General features: G+C 43.3%; 1 protein-coding gene across 2 annotated transcripts in view; it reads left to right on the plus strand.

The window, feature by feature from the left end:
• The window catches only part of LOC125456989 (ubiquitin-associated and SH3 domain-containing protein A-like), a 163566-nt gene that overhangs the window by 8421 nt on the left and 139691 nt on the right, over nt 1-15454 (plus strand). The window contains exons 2-3 of one of the 2 annotated variants that reach the window (XM_059650053.1): nt 990-1227; nt 11164-11217. In XM_059650053.1, coding sequence (XP_059506036.1) covers nt 1115-1227; nt 11164-11217 — 167 coding nt within the window. In that variant the 5' untranslated portion in view covers nt 990-1114. Of the gene's footprint in view, nt 1-989; nt 1228-1815; nt 1930-11163; nt 11218-15454 lie in introns of those variants that run through there. The other variant, XM_059650054.1, reaches the window with a different exon arrangement.

Consider the following 15454-nt stretch of genomic DNA (forward strand, 5'->3'; position numbering starts at 1 on the left):
AGTTTCTACTATCTCTGACACCACTGGTGAGGGTGTATTAAACAAACTTAAGATGCCTTTAAATCTTTAATCAGTTAGAAGGTTTTAATTGATTAACATAATATACGTAACTCCCCAAATTCATTTCAAGTTACCTTCCCTAGAGAACTAAAGGTTTTATTAGTGTAAGGAAATTGTGACAATTTAGGTAACACAATGCACGTTAGGTGAATCTGCTTGTGATTTAGTTTGGAGTCAGGTTTTATTTCTATAGTAGGAATTTACAAAACACCACATTGACTGACTGTCTATAAATTGTGTACTTTCAGAACCAAATAAAATGTATCTGCAAATACAAATTCACCCTATGGATTTACAAGCATATGTGTGCATGCATGTGTGTCATGGTTGCTTCATCCTCCCTGTGCCATGCTTCTTTTTCCTCGGGATGAATTTTTGCTGCGTCTCCTGAATGACTCCCAGAAACTCATGCCATTGCTGCATTCCACTATCTTTCCTGCTAGGCTCTTCTCCCAGTCAATTCTGCCCAGTTCCTCCCTCAGGCCTCTGTAGTTTCCTTTATTTAACCTTTATTCATACATTCCTAACATTTTTTGTCAACTGTAAATGTAGCCCCCATGCCTTGGCTCCTGTCATTTAAATCATTGATGTAAATTATAAAAGGCTGAGACCCCAGGACAAACTCCTGTGAAATCACTCAATTATATCAAACAATTTGCGGTTCAGAGAGCAGCAGGTCAGGGTAAGTAGAGATGGGTGTTACATGGCGGCCTTGCCTGCGACAACCATAAAGCTAACTTGGATCAAATTCACGTCCTGAAACAACAAAGTTTCAAGTTTCATTTCACTCTTTTGTATAATTGAGCTAAACTGAAAATCCTGATTTCTATTTTGTTTGAAATGTATTTAATTATTAAGAAAAATAATTGGGCACACACAATATTAAAAGATCAAACTACAATTATTCTATTTCTTTCAACTATTTTAAGCAATTTACCATTACCTGTGCTGGAAGATCTTTCGCAGCCACTGACAGGAAGCCATCTGCTAAGAAGGTCATATGGCTGTTTGAGGTTTGACTGCAAACTACTTGTGTTTTTCAAGAAGCTGTGAGATGGCGGAGAGTAAGATAGAGTTTTCTGCAAAGTCCTCCACTCAGCTAAAAAGCCGAAGCACATTCTCCTTACTTGAGGCTGTTCTTTCTATGGGATACCCTGAACACATAGCGTAAGTACATTTTTTTTTTCAGATAACAGTTTAAAAATACCTGTATTATTTTTTGAAGTTTTGAAAATTTACTTGATTGACTTTTGGTTTCATAAGGTCCACTTGGATCTGAGATATGAAGAGGATTTAACAGCTATTACTTTGAAATTGTCCAGTAATGTGTTTAATTCTTTAAGAATTTAGAGTTCAATGAGACTAGAGGATCAGGGGCACAGATTTACATGAATCAGCAAAAAACACAGAGGCGGGATGGCTGGAGAGAATTGTTGCTATGCAGTGAATTTTTGTACAAAGAGGTCACAGTTTAAAATTCATGGTTTTCCTGTTTAAAACAGAGATTAGGAGCCAATTTTTCTCTCTCAAAAGGTTGAGTCTGTTTGGAATTCCGTTCCTCACAAGACAGTGGATGTAGAATCTTTAAATATTTTTAAAGTAGAGGCAGATAGATTCCTGATTCCCAAAGGATGAAAGGTTATTGGAAATATGCAGGAATGTAGAATTAAGCTAACATCAGATCAGCCATGATGTTATTGAATGACAGAGCTGATTCAAAGGGCTGAGCGGATGGTTTACGTTCCTAACTTGTATGTTCAAGTTGTGATCTGGAATATGCTGCATGAAAGGATAACATAGCAGATTCAAAATTAAATTTTCCAAACAGAATTGGTTAAGTACTTGAAAGAAAAATGCTGGGCTGTGTAGGTAAGTGGATAGCTCTTTCAAACATTTGTCATAGGCAAAAGAAAAACAAACAACTGCAGATGCAGGAAATCAGTTGTCATAGGCACGATGGGCCTAAATGGCATCATCTATGTTGCATGTTCCTAAGTTTCTATGAGTGATTCAGATTATGATACTGAAGCGTGTTAACATCCCATGAAGGTATAATACATTTAATAGTTTAGAATACTTCTGAAGAGCTTTCTACATTTTTTTATTTTAATGATACAAATACCCAGCACAGAGATTTGATGTAAAATTTGATCAATGAGGATGTTACAATTGGGTCATTTGTAAAATTGAACATTTAATTAGGTTTTTACCATCTTCCAGGCTCTTTGTCCAAAGTTTTCCCCATTGCAAGTTTAAAAAGAATTTTGTTTCTTCAGCACTGGATGTGCACAGCTCCTGTTCACCAATTATGTAAAAATTGCTGTGAAAAGAATTGTGAATGAGACTTTTCAAAATATCTGGACCAATTTCAAAAGGAAGTCATATTCAGGCAATTAAGTTGCTCAGAGATTTTGTTGATTTACATCATGCAAACAAAACTGAGGTCGAACTCACTATAAAGTCACATCTGGAATATTAAAGAGAAATAATTTGCTTTTCTTTACATCATTAATTCACTCTTGATTTGAAGATGATGTTTATTCAGGACAGTGAGTTTCTACTGTGGACCTTTAAATGACTGAACAGACTGATTCCTAACTCTCAAATCTTTGGGCACATTAGCAGGACATCCCATGAGCTGGAGGGATCTGGATTTCATTTCTTTGCCTTCTCAGCTGTTGATCTGCCTAATTATTAAGAAGCGAGTACTTGATGTAAAATGAAACTTGATTGGTTGCACTCTTCAGAGAAAGCTTCAGATTGTCTTTGTGGCAATAGCTTTGGGGTTTCTTTTGTTGAGGAATACAAGGGGACAGGACATTTTCATTGACTCTGACTGTCAATTGGCAAATGATGTTCTTCAGACTATCCCACAAGTATGCTTTGGCAAAACCCATGGCAAACCACCATCACTGGAGGATTTGCAACAGTCCATCAAATAAATAAAATAAACAAATCATGTGGCTTTGATGATGTTCTTGTCAATTAGATTCATCCTAGACAAGGATATTGCGGAGAGATGGGAATGTGGAATTCAAAACAACCATGATCTTCCTGAAAGGTGGAGCCGGATCAATGGAATGAATGGTCTACCCCAGCTCCTATTTATTAGTTCATATGTTCATATTCCGGCTCGGGTTTTCAAAGATGCTGGGTTTTTATCCTATCAAAACACCCCACACTCGTCCTGTGGATGTGAGGGGAGAAATCCCATTTCAGGAATTGCACCTGCTGTCAGAAAAGAAGATAAATCATGCTTTGGAAACTATCAAGGCAGAAAAAATCTTGATTCTCCTGAATCTCCTGTTTCCTGTGTCTGAAAAAATCCTCTCAGAGTCATCGTGCGGCTTCAGACTTTCAACAGGAGCCTCTGACATCGAAATTTTCCAGAAGAATCCAAGAAAGGTGTTGAGAATTGTACCCAGAGCACTGCACTGCATTTGTTGAGCTGACAAAGCATGCAGGTCAGTAAAACTGCATATCTTTAGACCTTGTCTGACCTCAACACATTCCAATAGACTCCCTCCAAATGAAGTCACCAGTGTAATGCAGAAGACAACATATCGATTGGGTTTAAATAGTATCAGAGATAATGGGAACTGCAGATGCTGGAGAATTCCAAGATAATAAAATGTGAGGCTGGATGAACACAGCAGGCCAAGCAGCATCTCAGGAGCACAAAAGCTGACGTTTCGGGCCTAGACCCTTCATCAGAGAGGGGGATGGGGAGAGGGAACTGGAATAAATAGGGAGATAGGGGGAGGCGGACCGAAGATGGAGAGTAAAGAAGATAGGTGGAGAGAGTATAGGTGGGGAGGTAAGGAGGGGATAGGTCAGTCCAGGGAAGACGGACAGGTCACGGAGGTGGGATGAGGTTAGTAGGTAGCTGGGGGTGCGGTTTGGGGTGGGAGGAAGGGATGGGTGAGAGGAAGAACCGGTTAGGGAGGCAGAGACAGGTTGGAGTGGTTTTGGGACGCAGTGGGTTGGGGGGAAGAGCTGGGCTGGTTGTGTGGTGCAGTGGGGGGAGGGGACGAACTGGGCTGGTTTAGGGATGCAGTAGGGGAAGGGGAGATTTTGAAACTGGTGAAGTCCACATTGATACCATATGGCTGCAGGGTCCCCAGGCGGAATATGAGTTGCTGTTCCTGCAACCTTCGGGTGGCATCATTGTGGCAGTGCAGGAGGCCCATGATGGACATGTCATCTAGAGAATGGGAGGGGGAGTGGAAATGGTTTGCGACTGGGAGGTGCAGTTGTTTGTTGCGAACTGAGCGGAGGTGTTCTGCAAAGCGGTCCCCAAGCCTCCGCTTGGTTTCCCCAATGTAGAGGAAGCCGCACCGGGTACAGTGGATGCAGTATACCACATTGGCAGATGTGCAGGTGAACCTCTGCTTAATGTGGAATGTCATCTTGGGGCCTGGGATAGGGGTGAGGGAGGAGGTGTGGGGACAAGTGTAGCATTTCCTGCGGTTGCAGGGGAAGATGCCGGGTGTGGTGGGGTTGGAGGGCAGTGTGGAGCGAACAAGGGAGTCACGGAGAGAATGGTCTCTCCGGAAAGCAGACAGGGGAGGGGATGGAAAAATGTCTTGGGTGGTGGGGTCGGGTTGTAAATGGCGGAAGTGTCGGAGGATGATGCGTTGTATCCAGAGGTTGGTAGGGTGGTGTGTGAGACCTCCCACTTCCTACAGACCAAGGGGGTGGCCATGGGCACCCGCATGGGCCCCAGCTATGCCTGCCTCTTTGTAGGTTACGTGGAACAGTCCCTCTTCCGCACCTACACAGGCCCCAAACCCCACCTCTTCCTCCGGTACATTGATGACGGTATCGGCGCCGCCTCTTGTTCCCCAGAGGAGCTCGAACAGTTCATCCACTTCACCAACACCTTCCACCCCAACCTTCAGTTCACCTGGGCCATCTCCAGCACATCCCTCACCTTCCTGGGCCTCTCAGTCTCCATCTCAGGCAACCAGCTTGTAACTGATGTCCATTTCAAGCCCACCGACTCTCACAGCTACCTAGAATACACCTCCGCCCACCCACCCTCCTGCAAAAATTCCATCCCCTATTCCCAATTCCTCCGCCTCCGCCGCATCTGCTCCCACGATAAGACATTCCACTCCCGCACATCCCAGATGTCCAAGTTCTTTAAGGACCGCAACTTTCCCCCCACAGTGATCGAGAACGCCCTTGACCGCGTCTCCCGCATTCCCGCAACACATCCCTCACACCCCGCCCCCGCCACAACTGCCCTAAGAGGATCCCCCTCGTTCTCATACACCACCCTACCAACCTCCGGATACAACGCATCATCCTCCGACACTTCCGCCATTTACAATCCGACCCCACCACCCAAGACATTTTTCCATCCCCTCCCCTGTCTGCTTTCCGGAGAGACCATTCTCTCCGTGACTCCCTTGTTCGCTCCACACTGCCCTCAAACCCCACCACACCCGGCACCTTCCCCTGCAACCACAGGAAATGCTACACTTGTCCCCACATCTCCTCCCTCACCCCTATCCCAGGCCCCAAGATGACATTCCACGTTAAGCAGAGGTTCACCTGCACATCTGCCAATGTGGTATACTGCATCCACTGTACCCGGTGCGGCTTCCTCTACATTGGGGAAACCAAGCGGAGGCTTGGGGACTGCTTTGCAGAACACTTCCGCTCAGTTCGCAACAAACAACTGCACCTCCCAGTCGCAAACCATTTCCACTCCCCCTCCCATTCTTTAGATGACATGTCCATCATGGGCCTCCTGCACTGCCACAATGATGCCACCCGAAGGTTGCAGGAACAGCAACTCATATTCCGCCTGGGAACCCTGCAGCCATATGGTATCAATGTGGACTTCACCAGTTTCAAAATCTCCCCTTCCCCTACTGCATCCCTAAACCAGCCCAGTTCATCCCCTCCCCCCACTGCACCACACAACCAGCCCAGCTCTTCCCCCCAACCCACTGCGTCTCAAAACCACTCCAACCTGTCTCTGCCTCCCTAACCGGTTCTTCCTCTCACCCATCCCTTCCTCCCACCCCAAGCCGTACCCCCAGCTACCTACTAACCTCATCCCACCTCCTTGACCTGTCCGTCTTCCCTGGACTGACCTATCCCCTCCCTACCTCCCCACCTATACTCTCTCCACCTATCTTCTTTACTCTCCATCTTCGGTCCGCCTCCCCTTCTCTCCCTATTTATTCCAGTTCCCTCTCCCCATCCCCCTCTCTGATGAAGGGTCTAGGCCCGAAACGTCAGCTTTTGTGCTCCTGAGATGCTGCTTGGCCTGCTGTGTTCATCCAGCCTCACATTTTATTATATCGATTGGGTTTGCCTTGATAAGAACAGCAGGGCTGAGCCGGTCCAATTTATCAGGACAATATCTGAGATAAATGGTGAACTTTTACTGTTAAAAGCAGCGAGCCTCATCACCTGAAAATGCAGGCAGGTGTTTGAATATGACTTTCAATGGTTGAAATAAGTGGTCAACTGCTTTACTATGTTAATCATTAACTACTTTCACAGATAGGCCAAGCTAAAACCAGTCCTAAATCATTTTTTGGAGGCTCCCTGCATCCTTGACTTTAAGCATTTTTTTATTCATTCACAGGATGTGGGCATCAAAGCCAGGGCCAACATTTATTATCCAGTGATAACTCCTAAGATGCTGCTTGGCCTGCTGTGTTCATCCAGCTCCACACTTTGTTATCTAACATTTATTATCCATCCCTATTTCCCAGAAGGCAGTTAAGAGTAAAACACTTTACTGTGCGTCTAGAGTCACATGTGGGCCAGATCCGGTAAGGATGGCAGATTTCTAAAGTTCATTAGTAAAACAGATGGGTCTTTTCCCAACAGTCAATAGTGGACTCATGGTCAACATTAGACTTAGTTACAAATTTTTTCATTGAATTCAAATTCTACCATCTGCCATGATAAGATTAGAAACCAGGTCCCCAGACATTACCTGGGTTACTGAATTAACAATCAAGCTAAAATACTACCAGGTCAGAGCATCCATATGGTTCAAACATGGACAAAAGAGGTGAATTCCAGGAGTGAGGTCATATCAACAACTCCTGACATCAAGGCTACATTTGACTGAGTGTGGAATCAGGGAGTCGTCTCAACACTAGGATCAGTAGGCCTCTGCGGCAAACTTCCCACTGGTTGGAATCACACTTGGCACATAGGGAGATGGCTGTGGTTGTTGGAGATCAGTCATCTCAGCTCCAGGACATCTCTTCAGGAGTTCCTCAGGGTAGTGTCCTAGGCCCAACCATCTTCAGCTGCTTCATCAATGACCTTGCTTCCATCAGAAGGTCAGAAGTGGGAATTTTTGCCAATGATTGCACAATATTCAGTGCCTATCATGGCTCCTCAGATACTGAAGCAGTCCTTGTTCAAAAGTAACTAGTTACGGACGACATCCAGGCTTGGTCTGACTAGTGGCAAGTAACATATGTGCCACACAATGGCTGGCGAAGACCATCTCCAAGAAGTCTAAATCTAACCATCAGCTCTTGAATTTCAATGGCATTACATGAACTGAATCAACATTCTGGGAATTCATTGACCAGAAACTGAACTAGATTACCGATACAAATGCAGTGGTACAGGATCAAGTCAGATCCTGCTTGCCTCCTGCTGGTCAGAACTTGCCTCCTGACTCGCCAGAACCTGTCTACCATCCACAAGACACAAGATAAAAGTGTGATGGAATATTCCTCACTTGTGCAGCTCAAACAAGGCACTCAAAAAATTTGACAAAGAGGATAAAATAGCCTAGTTGATTAGTACCGCATCCATAAACATTCAGTTCCTCCACCACTAATGCTCAGTCACAGCAGTATACTATCTACAAGATGCACTGCAGAAATTCACAAAGGTTCCTCAGATAGCACCTTTGAAACCTACACTCACTTCATTGAGAAGGACCAGGGCAGTAGTTACGAAAACAGAAGTTCTTCTGAGAAAGAGTCACCTGACCCAAACCATTAACTCTGATTTTTTTCCTTGACACATGCTACCAGACTGCTGAGCTTTTCCAGCAACTTCTATTTTTGTTCCTGATTTACAGCATCCGCAGTTCTTTGTTTTATTCGACTTCCCCAATCCCTTTTCCAGGTTTTGGCCCATTGGCCTGGACTCTATGGCAAATAAGTGAATATCTAAATACTGCTTAACTGTTACAAGAGTTTCTGAATTCAAGCAATAAGTTCCAGAAATGTTTTCCTCAACTCTCCTTTTAGTCTTCAATCTCTTATCTTAAGTCTCCCACCCCTGTTTTTGCCCCCTCTACTAATGGAAAAAGTGTTTTCCTGCACACCCTAACTATTCACCTTACAAACTTATACACCTTCAGAGGACCCCTCTCAACCTTTGCATCTCCAATGAAAACAACGCTAACATATCCAATTTTTCCCTATAGTACAGGTTGTCCAGCCTAGGCAGCATCCTGATAAACTCCTCTGTGCCCCCTTCTGTGCAATTACACCCTTCCTATAATGTGTTGATCAAAACTGAATGCAGTACTCCAGTTCAGCAACCTATACAGCTCCAGTATAACTTCGCTGCTCTTGTGTTCTGTGCCTTGGCTAAAAAAGGCAAGTATCTCAAATTCCTTCTGCTCATCCCACTCTCCAGCCCTATCTCCATAGCCCTCCAAATTCATCACTTTCAAATATATATGCCAGTTTCATTTAAAATCACACACAGAACATACCTCTACCACTCTCCCAGGCAGCACATTCCAAATCCTAACAACTTTCTGAGTAAAGATGTTTCTCCTCATCTAACTCCCAGCTCCTTTGTTCACGATCTTGAATTCATGACCCTTTTTCACACAGTAGTCATACCAACTAATGGAAACAGAAGATCTTTTACCGACAATAAGATCATCTCTTAATCTTCTTTGCTCCAGTCTCTCTAATCTTTCCTCGTCGCTAAAATTCCCCATTCTCAGTATCATTCTAGTAAATCTCCTTTGCACTTTCTCCAGGGTTTTAACATCTTTCCTTAAATAAGGTGCCAAGAACTGAACCTAAAGGTCTAAATATGATCTGATCAATGATTTACAGAGATGTAAGATCACTTCCTTGCATTTATACTATATCCCTCTATTTTTCTACAATCCAATGAATTGTGTCCCAATGTGTTTAGTCTTTGCTCATTAGAAAATTTCTCAATATTGGGGATCATTGTAGTGAATCTTCTCCAAACTGCTTCCAATTAAATAATACTTTCCCTTAAACAAGGGGACCAAAACTGCTCACAGTACACCAGATGTGATCTCACCAGAACCTTCCTTAGTAGCAGCAAGACTTTCCTTCTCTTATATTGCAAAAGTGTTGAAATTAGGTTTCAGAAGTGATACTGGGTTGTGAGGAAGTGGCAATGTTGCTGGTTGTATTGACAGAAACCGAGAGGGGCTTGGAAGATACTTTATGAGCACTAATGTTTCAGTGTAGCTGACAGTGGGCAATGAATCCTTCATTGTGCCAGGTCTAGATTTTGGACCAAAAGGATTAACTCACAACTTGAGCATTGTGTGCAGTTCTGGTCATGTCATTATAGAAAATAATTAATTGCACTAGACAGTAGATTGATGAGGATGTTATCATGTGCTGTATAAGATCATAGTTCTGAAGGAGTTAATGTTTATATTTCATTAATCTCCACCCAATTTGATAATGTCGCACAGTCTTGGGTAGAGACAATGGAGTTTTGCCGATATCCCCAAAATGAGCAGATGGGTTCTGAGAATTCTCGGCAAGTATATGTGACTAATCATGTGTACTCTACTTACTGCCATCACATAATAAATTGCCTTCTTACGTAAGACGAGTGCCTTTTCTATTTTGAGATATGAAAAACTGCCGATGCTGGAGTCAGAGGTAACACAGTGTGGAGCTGGAGGAACACAGCAGGCCAGGCAGCATCAGAGAAGGGCCCAGACCTGAAACATAAACTTTCCTGCTCCTCTGATGCTGCCTGGCCTGCTGTGTTTCTCTAGCTCCATACTGTGTTATCTCTACCTCTTCTATTTAGACTCCTCAGTTGTCTATCTTCCCTAACTGATAATTAGACAGGTCCAAGACTGAACTTAGAGAAAGCAGAACTACCCAAACCAGAATACCACTGGCTGGTGACAGTAAATTGGGAAATACATGATAGCCAGGACAGGGACATACAGCTATGAAAAAAGATTGAAATTGTTCTCCTTGGAACAGATTGTGAGGTGCTTGGTTAGACTGGATGTGAGAGACCTATTTCCCTCAGCGGAGAGGTCATCACAAGGGAACACAAATTTAAATGAGGTTAGTAGAAGGGTTAGAGGAAGATGAGGAAATATCTCTCCCCAGAGGGTTGCCAAGGTCTGGAGATCCCTGCCCTAGAGACTGCTGAAGGCAGAAAACCACAATTCATTTAAAAGGTGTCTGGATCTGCACCTCAAGTATCCTAACCTGCTGGGATTAGACTAGGGGGAATGAGGCTTGTTTTTCAACCAGCAAAGACATGATTGGCCAAGTGGTTTACAGATAATCTCCAGTTACCCAGAACCCCAGGCTAATATTCTATGGCAGATGGTGAAATTTGAATTCAATAAAAATCTGAAATTCAAAACTTATTGAATGGTGACCATGTTATCACTGCTTATCGGACTATCTGTGGCTCCAGGTTCACAGCAATGTGGTTGACTCTTAACTACTCTTCAGACAATTAGGGATGAGCAAGAAATGTTGGCTAAGTCAGTGACGTCCTCATCCAATGTAAGTAAAGAAAAAATATCAACCATGAGAGCTGAATTCTCCTTGTCTGGATCCAATTTCAGCCTCAAAGAATATCCTTAACATTGATTCTAAAGGCAACTCTACCTTCCAAGTTGCTGAGTAACTGTAGTAAGGGCTCCTCTTTACTTTTTTGTTATTCATTTGTGGGATGTGGGCGTCACTGGCTGGCCAGCATTTCTTGCCCATCCCTAGGACTATAGGACTGCACATGATATCCATGAATGCACCATCACAGTTGCTCCTTTTGGTGATGTTACATATTGTTGTCAATCTCTGATTTTGTGAATTATTTGTTTTAACCATTTCTCTGTAGGCAGAAAGCTTTAGCTGCAACAGGAGGAAGGAGTGCACAAGAGGTTGCTGATTGGTGAGTAATGTCTGTCAAGAATAGTTTCTGCCCTGAATCTGTTTTGCTTTAAAATGTTTTTAAAATTGAAGTAAGGTACTACTAATGACCTCAAAACAGTTGTGGAAAATTTTGAATAAACAACATCGAGTTGTAGGAATTTGGAAGTGTTTTAGGAAGAAATTTGCCATTGGATATCCAGAAATGTATGCGGTTATAACACTCAAAGCCTCCAACAGTCCATGTCACCATTCATCCTCCATTCACAGAAGAAACTGAGGAAGTAGAGTGATATTAGAGCACTGTCCTCTACTAAAAATCCCGTCACACCTGCTGCCTATTTTCTGTCCCTTAATCAATCAGGTACCCACTTGTTACATCTCCTTTGATTCCAGAGGTTTGAAGTTTATTAATAACTCTACAGAACTTTATCAAATATCGTTTTAAAAACCGATTTCCTATTCATCACCATTTGTGATTACCACATCAAAGAACTTCTTACCGTGAGGCAAACTCAAGGGGATGGGAGAGAAGGATGAGAAGGATTAACAGGTAATGAGCATTAGAGAGTATGTAGGGGAAAGGGAAGAGGAAGAGGGTCGATGTGGTAGAGGATGCAGTGGAGAAAGAGAGCAGGGGAATAGCATTAAGGGCAGAAAGTGGAGGAGGAAAATGGAGAAGGAAAGAGAAAAGTTGGGAATGAGGAGAGAAAGAACCACCTCAGAGGAGCAGGACAGTCTCCCAAGTTATTCAGCCCTGCAGCTCAATCCTAATTACCTGAATGAAATATAAGGGTATAAGGATCCCAAACGAAAACTTCAGCTTTCCTGCTCCCCTGATGCTGCCTGGCCTGCTGTGCTCATCCAGCTCCATACAGTGCTATTTCTGCCTCCAGCGCTTGCAGTTCTTACTGTCTCGAAGGGTATAGTTTATATTTGAAGTAGACTTCAATTTGTAAAGTTGGTTTTCTTGTGTCATAATGCTCCCAGCTGCTGGTACATTAAACAAGTCAGACTCCAGAATGAAATGCTGGCTTGATAGGCCCAAAGTTTCATTTGTTTAATCAATTAACACAGAGGTTAGTCACTGGAGCATACTCACACAAGGCTGCCTATATTCTTTAGCAATAGGACAGAGGTACATCACACAAACATAAGAATACAAATATACCAAGTAATATTGACATAGAATATAGTTTAGGAAGATAGTGACATGAACAAAAAATAAAATTTGCAACTTAATTCCGAATGACTTCCACTAAAGAAGCTCAGGTCTAAAGAATTATGCTGATATCTCACTCTTTAAGTTACTACTTAAGCGCCTCTTCTCGGGTTTTCTTTTCTTGAATTATACAGACCATCTCATTCTGAGTCTTACCACCTTAACTTTTCCAATTCTAACAGTGGTGTTAAATGGGTTACAAAGGATGTAGAAATTAAAGTTAGAAAGCAAAAGTGTGTTTATGGCAAGCATAAGGCATAAAATACAATTGAGAATCAACAGGAATGTTGTGGAGAAGGTGAAAAGCAAAACAAGAGCAAAAAGGGACAATGGAGAAAAGGTCAGCAGCCAGCAGAAAGTGGAGTCCCAAACTCTTGTGTCGGCAAATAAATAGTAATAGAGTGGTTAAAGGGTGGAGCAGGGCCAACTGCGGAATCAAATGGGATTTACAAATGGAGGATGGGGCCATGGCTGAAGTTATAAATGAATACTTTACATCTGTCTTTTTGAAAGAGAGAGAGATGCTGCCTAAGCCAGGGTGAGAGAGAAGGCAACTCAGCCCGAGACGGGTTCAAAATTGATAGGGCAAAAGTATTAGGCAGTCTGTTAGTTTTTAAAGTTGACAAGAACCAGGGCTAAATGAACATAGAACATAGAACATAGAACATTAAAGCACAGTACAGGCCCTTCGGCCCTCGATGTTGTGCCGACCTGTCATACCGATCTCAAGCCCATCTAACCTACACTATTCCATGTACGTCCATATGCTTGTCCAATGACAACTTAAATGTACCTAAAGTTGGCAAATCTACCACCGTTGCAGGCAAAGCATTCCATTCCCTTACTACTCTCTGAGTAAAGAAACTACCTCTGACATCTGCCCTATACCTTTCACCCCTCAATTTAAAGCTATGCCCCTTCGTGCTCGCCGTCACCATCCTAGGAAAAAGACTCTCCCTATCCACCCTATCTAACACGCTGATTATTTTATATGTTTCAATTAAGTCACCTCTCAACCTTCTTCTCTCGAATGAAAACAGCCTCAAGTCCCTCAGCCTTTCCTCGTAAGACCTTCCCTCCATACCAGGCAACATCCTAGTAAATCTCCTCTGCACCCTTTCCAAAGCTTCCAAATCCTTCTTATAATGCGGTGACCAGATGCAGCATAACCTCTTGGTTCCGGAACACAATCCCTCTATTAATAAAAGCTAAAACACTGTATGCCTTCTTAACAGCCCTGTCAACCTGGGTGGCAACTTTCAAGGATCTGTGTACATGGACACCGAGATCTCTCTGCTCATCTATACTACCAAGAATCTTACCAGTAGCCCTGTACTTTGCCTTCTGGTTACTCGTACCAAAGTGCATCACCTCACACTTGTCTGCATTAAACTCCATTTTCCACCTCTCAGCCCAGCTCTGCAGCTTATCTATGTCTCTCTGCAACCTACAGCATCCTTCGTCTGCAAATTTACTAACCCATCCTTCTACACCCTCATCCAGGTCATTTATAAAAATGACAAACAGCAGTGGACCCAACACTGATCCTCGCGGTACACCACTAGTAACTGGTCTCCAGGATGAACATTTCCCATCAACTACCACCCTCTGTCTTCTTTCAGCAAGGCAATTTCCGATCCAAACTGCTATATCTCCCACAATTCTATTCCTCCACATTTTGTACAATAGCCTATTGTGGGGAACCTTATCCAACGCCTTGCTGAAATCCATATACACCACATCAACCGGTTTACTCTCATCTACCTGTTTGGTCACCTTCTCAAAGAACTCAATAAGGTTTGTGAGGCACGACCTTCCCTTCACAAAACCGTGCTGACTATCCCTAATCAATTTATTCTTTTCTAGATGATTGTAAATCCTATCCCTTATAACCTTTTCCAACACTTTACCAACAACTGAGGTAAGGCTCACTGGTCTATAATTACCAGGGTTGTCTCTACTCCTCTTCTTGAACAGGGGAACCACATTTGCTATCCTCCAGTCATCTGGCACTATTCCTGTAGACAATGACGAGTTAAAGATCAATGCCAAAGGCTCGGCAATCTCCTCCCTGGCTTCCCAGAGGATCCTAGGATAAATCCCATCCAGCCCAGGGGGCTTATCTATCTTCACCCTCTGAAGGATTTCTAATACCTCTTCCCTGTGAACCTCAATCCCACCTAGTCTAGTAGCCTGTATCTCAGTATTCTCCTCGACAACATTGTCGTTTTCTAGAGTGAATACTGTTGAAAAATATTCATTTACCATTTCCCCTATCTCATCTGACTCCACACACAACTTCCCACTACTATCCTTGACTGGCCCTAATCTTACTTTTGTCATTCTTTTATTCCTTAAATACCTATAGAAAGCCTTAGGGTTTACTCTGATCCTATCCGCCAACAACTTCTCATGTCTCCTCCTGGCTCTTCTGAGCTCTCTCTTTAGGTCTTTCCTGGCTACCTGGTAGCCCTCAAGCGCCCTAACTGAGCCTTCACATCTCATCCTAACATAAGCCTTCTTCTTCCTCCTGACCAGAGATTCCACCTCATTCGTAAACCACGGCTCCCGCACTCTACAGCTTCCTCCCTGCCTGACAGGTACATACTTTTCTAGGACACACAGGAGCTTTTCCTTGAATAAGCTCCACATTTCTAAAGTGCCCATCCCCTGCAGTTTCCTTCCCCATTCTATGCTCCCTAAATCTTGCCTAATCTCATCATAATTGCCTTTCCCCCAACTATAACTCTTGCCCAGTGGTATACACCTGTCCCTTCCCATCACTAAAGTAAACATAACAGAATTGTGATCGCTATCACCAAAGTACTCACCTACTTACAAATCTAACACCTGGCCAGGCTCATTACCCGGTACCAAATCTAATGTGGCTTTGCCCCTTGTTGGCCTATCTACATACTGTGTAAGGAAGCCCTCCTGTACACACTGGACAAAAACTGACCCATCTATAGTACTCGAACTATAGTGTTCCCAGTCAATATTTGGAAAGTTGAAGTCCCCATGACAACTACCCCGTCTC

This window comes from Stegostoma tigrinum, chromosome 12, assembly GCF_030684315.1.
Source record: "Stegostoma tigrinum isolate sSteTig4 chromosome 12, sSteTig4.hap1, whole genome shotgun sequence".
Lineage (NCBI taxonomy): Eukaryota > Metazoa > Chordata > Chondrichthyes > Orectolobiformes > Stegostomatidae > Stegostoma > Stegostoma tigrinum.